General features: G+C 41.4%; 1 protein-coding gene across 1 annotated transcript; it reads left to right on the forward strand.

Annotated features, from left to right (window-relative positions):
- Positions 1–6,133: 6,133 nt before the first annotated feature.
- On the forward strand, positions 6,134–10,860 carry LOC115054572 (uncharacterized). Its single transcript, XM_029519842.1, has 3 exons — positions 6,134–6,408; positions 7,551–8,556; positions 10,609–10,860. The coding sequence occupies exons 2-3, from the start codon at positions 7,621–7,623 to the stop codon at positions 10,858–10,860; spliced, it is 1,188 nt and encodes a 395-aa protein (XP_029375702.1). The 5' UTR covers positions 6,134–6,408; positions 7,551–7,620.
- Positions 10,861–11,163: the final 303 nt, after the last annotated feature.

Below are 11,163 nucleotides of genomic sequence, written 5' to 3' on the forward strand. Positions count from 1 at the left end.
AATATGGCTCGGACACAGGAAGGTTGCTTGATGCTTCATTTCTGCTGAAGCCTGATCCCCCTAACTTCTGTCTTTGAATGTTAAGTAGTTTCCCTGCACCACTGCCTCAACTGCTTCAGTGCTTGTAGGATTTGCTTGCTCGCTGCCTGCCTCCTCCCTCTACTCTGTTTCCTCAGATCAACATGGTTAGCCGACATCTTTCAAGTCACTATCCTTCAATGAACTGTGCAGTTGCGACAAAAGCAACATTTGTGTATTTGCATATTTACACACAGACACGTGCACACACACACAACCCACACACACAACCCACACATCTTTTGTTAAGTTAAACCTCAACTGAGCTTAGGCGCTTCAGCCAGTGTGTCTTCTGATTGCTCATTGTTGACAGCTCTGTTGACAGTGAGATCTTGCATTTGTTCTAGGCGTCGCATTATAAGGACATGTTAGGACAGGTTAGCAGAGAATATGTTGTACTGGATATGAAGAAACATGATAAACAGGGTGAAAGAAGAGTAAGGAAGAGCAAAAAAAAAAAAAAAGAAAAAATACAGTCATTTCCGTAGTGTATGTGGTTCCAACACAAGAGGATTGGGCAGGTCATTCCCCTTTTGCACAAAGACTTGGGTCAGCTAAAACCACTTACAAAATAAGTGCATTCTAATGCAGGAGCAGTAGAACGATGTTTGGTGTTTGACTTGGACAGTGGAGGGGGAATATAAGGAATTAATGGACAAGAAACCCATCAATAAGGTTTTAAGGGGAAGAAATGACAACGGAAAACCAACAAAATGTTAAAAAAAAACAACAAAAAAAAAAAAAAAAACGCAGCTGCCTAGATCTGAAAATTATACATTCCTTTGCTTAATCACTGCACATAAATCTTACAGACAAAGACTGCTGGGAAGTGCCGGGTCCGAGAAATACAAGTTGCAGTGGCCCAAGTTTGAACTGATCAACTTTATTTGACCCCGACATTATGACACCCAGAGCTGGTATGGTAGAAGAGGGGTATTGCAAGCAGTAGAGACTGGAACAGTATCTCCATGATGAAACGTGTCATAAAGCCTCACTTCAGTGTTCCTTTTCTAAAACCATCGTATTACCACTCACAGTAGGGGTGTATAAGTGCTGCCGTCAGGCTCGACCCCTCCCATGCACTCACACTCCAATGCCCTGTCCTTCAGGTGTACTTCTGTGCTGTCAGATCACCAAGTGGCTGTTTGCATGTTATAAGCAAAGGAAACAGATACTATATAGATACTATATATACATAGATATGTTTTTCCACTGGGAAATGCGTATTGGATAACATATACCTCTGATACACATTCTCAAAGACAACACACGCACACTGAAAGAACCACACTCATCCAGAAACACACAAACCCATACGTACATATACTCTATTGCAAACAGTAATTTGTGGAAAGACCTGAAAGAATCACCTTTTTTATCCTGTTGAAAATGAATTTAATCTTCTAGATATACATAATGATATTGTGTTATGCTAAGAAATGCCTTTTTTCAGTTTTTACTCCTATGATTTTCATAGATAAGAAAACAAATTCTTAAACTTGTGTTAAGCTTTGAGATGATGATCAAACACTGTTGTGAAATAAAACCATTTACTCACCCGTCATAACTATTCCTCGCCCAGTAGAGAGAAAAAAAAAACAAAAACAAAACAAAACAAGAAAAAAATTTAAATATATAAAACAGTCCAAAAAAAAACAAAGTTGATGTATTCTCTGCTTGTGTATAGTGAATGTTCCTCAGTCACTGGGTGTGACACATACCAGTTGACTGTGACAGTGCAGATCTGTTAATAACTTTTTTTGTACACCTGCTCATCATTGTAAAGGTGATAATAGTGATACTTATGATTTAATCAATCTGGTAATGTGTTTTGTTTATAAGTCACAAATAAAGTTTTTCTTAAATATCATAAAAATGTGTGAGGAGTTCATGTCAAATCTACAGAAGGGAGCATTGTTTTAATCTCAGTGTCCGTCCACTACATGGAGAAGTTCACTCAGGAAAAAAAAATAGCCAAAGGCAGGAGGAAAGGATTTAGTATTTGTGTTCATTGTCATCATAAAATAAATCATTTGGAGTGAAATAAATGTCACTTCTTACTTCTACTGTTGCATTGAAACTCTTGTGCCCTGGCTCTAAAACTCGAATAAAAGTGAGGGAGAGGCGGGGCCAAGGTAGTTAAGACATTGATTTTGATTAAAATTGTATATATAACAGAAAACTATGAGATGTGGTCTTTGAGGTATGATGTAGAGTTGTGAAGAGTTGTAGGGACTGATGCACTGGGCCCAGCTGCTCCCAACTAGGATAATATTCAGGAGTCCACATTCTTGCTGTACTCCACTTTGCTAAACAGACACGTTTTTAAACCACTCTACTAAATTCCTCTGTAAGTGTTCCCTGAAATCTCTGGCTGAGACATTTTATTCTTGTCCTGTTGCGAAATCTGGAGAAAACCTATTTTTGCTATTGCCTCCTCCAACCACTTCAGTTCGACCCCCCAAAGTTGTAGACTGCGCACACATTTTAATCCTGTCCAGCTGCCAAGTGAAAAACAGCGTGGGACTGGCATAATGGAGGACTGTTCAACAGTCCGGGAAGTGGACCCTCATCCATGTACTGAATAAGAAAAAAAAATAAAGAGCAAGTAGCAACAACAATATGACGTACAGTAGATAAGGCTTGGGGTTAACTACCCATCTGGAGGTGAAGGGTGAGCGTCACATTGGCTCATTGAAAGCTAGTAGGAGGTCAAGCACAACGCAGACCGCTGGAACTTAAATCCTTTCCTCCACTTGAACAGACTTCTCTTGAAAACAGGAAACATGTTGATGTCTGCAACAAGGGCTCCATCTGTCAGTTCGCCTGAGAAATCATTGAAACACAGCTTTTCCATGCCTGCTCCTGTCCATCTGCCCAACAACACTGCCACCTACTGACCAAAGCAGAAGCTGGCAAGTGACCCACATTAATAATATTCTGCAACCCTGAGATGTGACACCCCACATTCATTTTGTATGTAGGCGTGGAGGCGTGTATACGTGTGTGTGTGTGTGTGTGTGTGTGTGTGTGTGTGTGTGTGACAGCTGGATGACAAGGGAAACGTATTTGGTGAAATGCTCTCATCCCATATTCTACACTGTACAGCCTAAAATGACTTCACTGTACAACAATGACAGGTGTTCTTAACGTGACAGTAAAGACTGACATACTTCCATGAGATAGTCTACTGTACGTCACTACACTGACATCACACACCCTACTTATCAGCTGTATTAGGCGGAATACAGAATAGAATTATTTTCTGTTTACTTTTCTTTGTTTTCTTTAATAATGCTAGACTTAAAAAATTAATCCCTGAATAAAAAAAAAATGAACCACAGAGAATGTGTTTTGGTGTGAAAATGATGGAATCCACCATCCACTATTCTGTTTTCACAAATAGCCCACATTTCAAACTTCAAGCTCAAAGCAAAATTAAAAGCTTTGTTTGATCTTTGTTTAATCATCTGCTGCTTAGTGGCACATTTTTTATTTATTTATAAATGGAGCAAAAAAAAAAAAAAAAATTGTAAAAGCAAGTTCCTGAAGGGCTTTTTCTTTCACATTTCAGCTGTGCGAGAAGTGCAACAGCTCTGAGATGAACTATTTAAATGTTCTTAGTGGTCTCCTTTAGGCCACAATTCTTTCTCTCTTTCATTGTGAAAATGACCCACTAATTATTAAATATAACTAAATATCATTTCACAGCAGCACCAGTTTTTGATTGAAATCCCTGTCCTGCCACTGACTTAATATGAAGCACATTTAATGTTTGTTTTAACATCAAATGCTGAGTGAATCCAGTACCTACAGCAAACAGGAGTCTATAGTTAGCCAGAAGTGCAACAACCCCTTTTATTCAACTGTTTGTTTTTTTTTTTTTTCCCAATTTCATCTGAGCTAAAGTCATGACTCATTGTGAGCCCATTTTCTCTCTTGCAACCCACGCACACATTATCAATTACAGCAAAGTGACTCAAAGAGTAAGACATAGGAGAATGAAATGAGCTCTAATATTTATATACTTTTATAGCAACTATTAGCATGAATAAATGCAAACCACACAAAGCTGTTACAGTGTCGGTAAAACTGCTGCACCAATTTTAAGGCATGGTAGGAATTTTCACTGATACAATATTGTGTAATCACCTTGAGGCTGTGGAAGTATTTTCTATTCACAAAGTCAGCTTCATGTTCCCCAGAGCTGCGGTGATGGAATAGCAGTGCAATCTACTGAACAAAGCAATCCTCAGGTATTTCAATGCAGAAACAGACAGTTTTATTAATTGCTGACATCTACTGTCACAAAAAAATCTCCTCTCCATAATACATGATGTGGAAACGCAAAAGACATTTGCTGATACTAACTAATTTGTCTGGGTGTATAAAGTGAATATTTATGTCTTACCCTCTACATGCTTGTAAATTTCTGTTCAGCTGACAGATTCCCATTTTAAATAGACTTTAAAAGTGGCTTTTCCAGGATGGCATACAGGTTATTATTATTAAAATGACACAAACTATGAGGTTGATGCTAAATCCTATGAACACATTGTCATGTATAGACATCAGCACTTACACAGTGGCCTCCATCGTGGGCTTGGTGGGGGGGATTTCAAACTAATTAGTCAAATAAGAAATAGGGCAGTTTTTCAGGTCACAAAGTTTGAAACAACGTTCCCTGACTTTGTCTTAATTTGTCTTGATTGTTGTTTTCTCAAACAGACCCCACCACTCGTTGCTGTTGCACAGAAGAATTTGTTGTGACAGAGCTCGCCGCTGGACAGTTTGATATGGCTGTATTCTCACTGCTGATCGCTCTGATCAAGAGTGCTGTGCTTACTAACCAGCCTCCTCCTATTACATACCCGCCTGGAGTTGCACAATAGCTAATTGAATTTCCCATGCCCTGCAGGGCATCTGTTTGTGATGTCATTATTGCGTGAAAGGAATTTTTATAGGCTCTTTATGCTACTTTTGATGGAAGTGTTTATGCCTAATGTTTGGCCTATTAGTATACAGCTACCCCAGACTAAATTAGTTTCATTTCAACTCATTTTCTAAATTAGCTTCATTTAACAAATCCACCCGGTACGTCAGATGCATGTACGCACCTATTTATTTTTTCCAAGAGTTCAAATGTTTACCAGTGTTGATGAAATACTCACCATTACAAGTAAAAATCATGCATTCAAGATTTTACAAAATGAACTTGAGCAAAACCAAAGTACTAATTTTTCACAGTGATTAATTTCAGATTACCATCAAGGATCATCAAATTGTAAGATTGATACATTGATGATTGATCTTTAATTAAAATTAATTTAAAATTTATACTATTGCAGCATTGGAACAAATGCAACTGTTTACTTTCTACCGCTGAAACAACAAACTGCAGTTACAATATATAGAATGGCTTCTTGAATGTTGGCCAAAAAATATGCAGCCCTGACAAAAATTGCACATTAAAACTAACCTCCGACAATGCATCCAAACTAAGACAGAGCAGATATAGTGTAAAGATAAGTTAACAGACATTGCATAATAATAGAAGGCTACATGTAAGTTTTACAGAAAACCAGCTTCAAATATGTCTAGATAAAACTTTAAATACAGAACTGGCGTGACAAAATTATTTTCCTACTGTTATTTTATTCTACTACCCCCTCAGACTAATGCTGTTTTAGAAATATAGCTGTCAACCACTTTCCCTGCTTTTTAAGTTGAGTGGTAATTTACACACAGTCCCTACCCCCCTGATGCAAGTCACTTCCTCTCTCTCTCTGTCTCTCCCTTGCTCTCCTCTTTCTCCACCCAGCTGTAGATCAGAATGCATGCATTCTGGGAGGGAGGATAGTGGCAGAAACAAGATAGAGGGAGAGGGGCTGGGGGGGAGAGAGAGAGAGAGAGAGAGAGAGAGAGAGGAAAGGAGGGAGGGAGGGAGAGAGAGGGACAGAATGTGTTGGAGGGCAGCATAAAGTAGCATTACTGCTGTGTTGTGACTATGGAGTGAGCATGGGAGCAGCAGGACCAAAACAATAAGGGAAGAGGATACAGTGATGGCATGGCTTCTTTTATGCATGATCAATAAAAGGCAGATTGGGTCAGAATCTGAATCATTAAGCAGCATTGCTTTGCAGCCCTGGCTGTCTGCAGACTCGTCTGAGTTTGCATTCCACCAACAAAGGATTTTTGAATGGAAAGGACAAAGTGACTTCAAACCTCGAGGACCACAGAGGGCATATAAAGAGGAAGTGGCAAACTAGCTACTGACATTTGGACTCAAGAAAACAAGACATCTTGCAGCGGGATCATACAAACACTCAGGTATGACTCCTAAAGGAATTACATTAGGTAGTAACTCTGCTGAGTGTTTTATTTTCTTTTAGTCCTGATTGTTTAAAAAAAAAAAAAAAAAGTGTGTGTGGCATTGCAGAAAGATGTTTATTTCCTCTTCTGCAATGGAGGCTTTCATGGTGTCTTAACGGCGCTGGACAGTTGTCACTAAGCAAGTGGAAAAGACATGGGTCACTGGACTGAGCTGAAGTAACAGAAAATGACACAACCAAAACAAAAGTCCAAACAGGAAAAGATGACTAAATATTGTCTTTGCAATTTTTGACGTTCTTGAATGGAGACTGTTAAGGAGGATTGATGGGAAAAAGAAAGCTGTGTCAGAATGTGTTTGCATGGAATAACTGTCATAAATCAGACACAGACACTTGCATGCGTACACACTCACTCACACACACAGTATTTTACTGAAATGCCTGCACTCATTCTACACACTTGCTGTGCTGTTGACTAGTGAACTGTCACGTAAATCCTTAAAATGACCTCTTGCATGCGAAAGTAAAACTGGCACATGGGAATTCATGGATAGCATGGATGCACACGCACACTAATACACACACACACATGCACGCACAAACTGCCCCTCTCAGTAAAAGGGTGTTCCAGTTAGATGCATGGGAAGCCTTATGAAGTCTATGCGGTGGCATCAGTGTATATATTATGGCCTTTCCAAGGAGAGAGGCAGGTGGGGGACAACGGAGTGAAGGCAGCTCTTTATTACAGATATTACAATGAGAGGAGAGAGAGGTTTACCACAGGAGCTGTGCTTTCTCATTCCACGCATGCATTACTCTGAAGCTTTTCAGACGTTGAGGAGGGATCTGTGCAGTGTGTTTGAAATGCTATTATAACGTGCAGCACTTGTTTTCACAGCATATCAGTACATTATCAGTACTAAGAGATTAATTCCTTTTTCATCTCCAGTCCCACCTTGTTAGCAAAGTCTAATGAGAGCATAATTCTCCCTGCAACAGATTCTTTGACAACTGGAGTTAATTTCTGCAGTCTTGAAACAGTTCTGCATTGTTTTAACTTGCCATTCTTACTCCTGGATTTGGTTTTCAGCAGAATCTCTAATGCCTCTCACTGTAAACTTGTTCCTCTTTTACTTTTAGACGGATGTAATGGTGCAGAAACATTGCCGCTCTCTTGTATTATCAAACTTTTGAATCCATCAGACAAGGGATGGGGAGACGGGCGGCTGACCTGACGACGCCGGTTCCAGTTTTAGGTGTCCCTGCTCTAGTTGGAGTGCGTGGTTTGAAGTCAACAGGAGGAGACAGAAACGGAGAAGCCCTGCTACAGACGTGGGCACTTCATTGCAGCGTTGGTGTTCAGACATCCCCTGGGATAAGCAGACCACCTACCCAGCACAGTCTACAGCTAACTGATACGCTTTCCACGCCATCAGATAGCATTACTCAATCATCCAACAGCTATATTACCAAGCAAATAGAGTACAAGGAGATATTACTGCTGACAAAGAATGACAAGGAGAAAAGGGCTATTTTAAAACAGAAAAGTGGGGAATCCAAGACCAAAAAAGAAGTGACTTTCAAAGCACTTGGAGGTGAGGCCTCTGAGGATGTGGCCTGCAGTCAGAGGAACAGTGGTGGGACTTATTGCTATGCCAGGGCAATCAAAACCAACCCACACTTTGTGGGAAATGTAACCAACATCAGGCCCAAAGTGAAGTCTACGGCCCGCTACACCAACGGCAGTGTAGTAGACTCAGAGGCTATCGGTGGGATCAGCGTTGATAACGAAGAAGCAGAGCCTGCGAAGAGTGTAACCTCTCGTGGAAGAGACCAATCCAGATTGCAAGGTCGTTGTGCAGAGCAGTCTGGGAATACGCTGCTGTTATCTGCTCTCCGACCTTTTGATGTGCCACAAAAAATATGCAACCATTGCGGGGGGAGGCAGTCTGCTACCAAGAATGCTGCCTGTTTGGGGGAGAAAAGCTACGCTGCTGATGTGTGCCCGTTCAAGTCAGCCGTCACCACGCTCTCACCAACTGCGCATTTCCAAATGCCCCATATCGAGAGAAACAGAGACCTCAAACAAACCCAGCAAGAAAGCTCTGACAGCATCGCAAACACAGTCAACAGCACGCATATGACAGTCAATCCAGAATTTTTTTCTCTTGACAAAGAACTGCAGTACAGAAAAACACCACATCCTGCATGCCCAGTGCACTCTAGAGGTAATTTGGTCACATTGTCGCATACACATACGGCGGGTGATGCAACATATGCCCAACCTACAACTATTCTTCATACTAAAACAATCACTGTCACAAAAGCAACAATCGAAACAAGACAAGATGAGGCCAGTTCTAAATCCTTCATAGAACCGACACGGTTCCCGATGCCTCAACCAACAAGTCTCACGGTGACCCCACAGATGGCCACAGCTACCAGGCCAAACAACCCACATTCACACACCTATCCTCAGCTCCTCAAGACATCACAACACACCTCTACACAACATAATGTGCCTCAAAATGTATGCGTATCTGTACACGCCACTCCTGAAAAGACTCTGTCGCCACCTCCTTCTTCAAACAGTGCAGCTGCGTCACCTGGTAACACACACAAAGCAACCACAACCTTTAGTCCTGGGCTGATGTCCACAAAAAGTGCTGCTAACGCTCAACAAGAAACTACACAACTGCGCTCAACGCACACAGCAAACAATACACATGCTAGCCCGAAAATGACTCCCAAAAGTCCCAACTTATTAACGGCAAACAACCTGAAAGCACTAGACCCCAGTCTTAAAAAAGGAATTTCAAAGCATGCACCTGCAAGTCTACCATGCACCTCACCAGAACTGACTCAGAAAACACAACAGAAGCTCTCCTCAAAAGTTGACTTTAGTCCAACTGCATTGCCCCCTTTTGCTAAAATACCACATGCAACAACAGCACATCTCAGCAAAGTTGGTCCTAAGACTCACAACACAACCTCAGATCGTACTACATGTACCAGGCCTCAACAAAAGTCTAAACCTGTGGTAAGCCAAAGCCATTTAATTCAACCTAACTCCTCAAATTCTGAACCTACCCTTCATGTATCTACAGCATCTCTAAACACAATGTCTGGTGCAAATAAAGCACGCCATTCAAGGGTTAGGTTCCCTTCAAGTGCAACTCCCAGCTCAAAAACTACATGTACCGGCTCTCTGTACAAAAGTATTGCCCTCAGGAACTCCTCTGTCAGTCTGAAATATTCGCCATCTACAGCTAGCTCAGAAAGCCAAAGTAATATCTGTGTGTCAAGTACAACTTCACTTCAGTCAACAGAAACAACTCAACAAGAACTTGGTCCTAAAGAAGAAACTCACACACATAAACCCAGACACACACAAGGAACACAGATCAGAACTCAAACCAGTGATGAGTCTGTTGTCTGTAGTGTTTCCAATCAGGAACACGACTCCCAAACAACTGCCTTTGCAATATCTAAGTCACCAAATTTATCAACAAATCAAAATGGAGGCAGAGACACCAGCAATCTTAAATCAGTAATGAATCCCAATACTCCATCCCGTGATAATAAAAACAAATTCAGTGCTAATCTAATCAATGAATTAGTTGCGCATGAGTCGGACCATGTAAATTCAAATGTAGCACAGGTCACTAACCTTCAGAATCACATTCCCCTAATTAAGTCAAGCAGCTCTTGTCTGCAGGGTTGCATAAACATGGAACAACAAAGGCCAACACATTATGAAGGAAACACAAAAACAGAACACGAGGGACTCTTTGCTGCTTGCCTACCCATAAAGTCAGCCCAGGACACTGACACAAATACACAACACTTTGCCTTGGGTACATTAGCTAGGCATGCAAAAATGAAGCTGAAACCTAATGAAGATAAACAGACCCATCCCAGTTACTCAACACCCTCTGCTGTAGCACAAACCAAATATGTTAGCTCATCCCTGGCAAACACTGGAGCTCAAGTTGGCAAAGACACCCAAACTTCTGCTCACCAAGACTCTGATTTAGAGATCCCATCAGTATCGCAAGGGCATGCAGGTCCAGAGCTGTCTTTCACTTCCCCAGTCCAACTCAACAATGAGGGAGAGCTCAGTACACACACAGGCCCTGAATATTATTCTATATCGCCGTCATCAACAATACACTTGGCATCCCATACCCGCCCCCAGTCCTGCGAGGCAGAGGAAATCGTCAAGCCAGATTCAAAGTTTACTTGCCCAGAGGACCCCAGCCTAGCTCACTCCCACCCAGCTGATGTGGCCCTGTTGCTGCCTCCCTCCCCACAGTGCTGCAAATCAGCAGCCCTACAGCAGAGACTGGAGACTGTGGAGGCCAACCTGGCAGCCAACAAGGACAGGATCACTACTCTGCTTAACATTATCCATGACCTGGAGACATGCCACAGTCCCAGCAGCGGGTAGGATGTAGTCTGTTTATTTGTGTGTGTGTGTGCGTGCGTGCGTGTGTGTGTGTGTGTGTAGTTACAGTGCACTTGGCCTTTTTTGTTGTGCAAACAAAGCACTGTAAAAATCAAAGCTGCCAGTTCCTATAATGAAATAACCCTCCTCCAATAACAAAAACATTTTGTTCTATTTGTTCTATCACCTGGAATGGCAGAAGACTTACTGCATGATGCATGCCCTATACTTGACTGAATAACTAACATTTTTAAATGACAAACCTGAAGGATCAGATATCACTTGTAAATGATTGATATACAACAT

The sequence above is a fragment of the Echeneis naucrates genome, chromosome 14 (assembly GCF_900963305.1).
Source record: "Echeneis naucrates chromosome 14, fEcheNa1.1, whole genome shotgun sequence".
Classification (NCBI taxonomy): domain Eukaryota; kingdom Metazoa; phylum Chordata; class Actinopteri; order Carangiformes; family Echeneidae; genus Echeneis; species Echeneis naucrates.

Excerpts from the sequence above, each read along its gene's own strand:
- LOC115054572 (XM_029519842.1), top strand. The coding sequence starts at position 7,621 with ATGGGGAGACGGGCGGCTGACCTGACGACGCCGGTTCCAGTTTTAGGT. Across the intron at positions 8,557-10,608 it reads TCAACAGCACGCATATGACA|TCCTGCGAGGCAGAGGAAAT; the intron begins GTCAATCCAGAA and ends ACCCGCCCCCAG.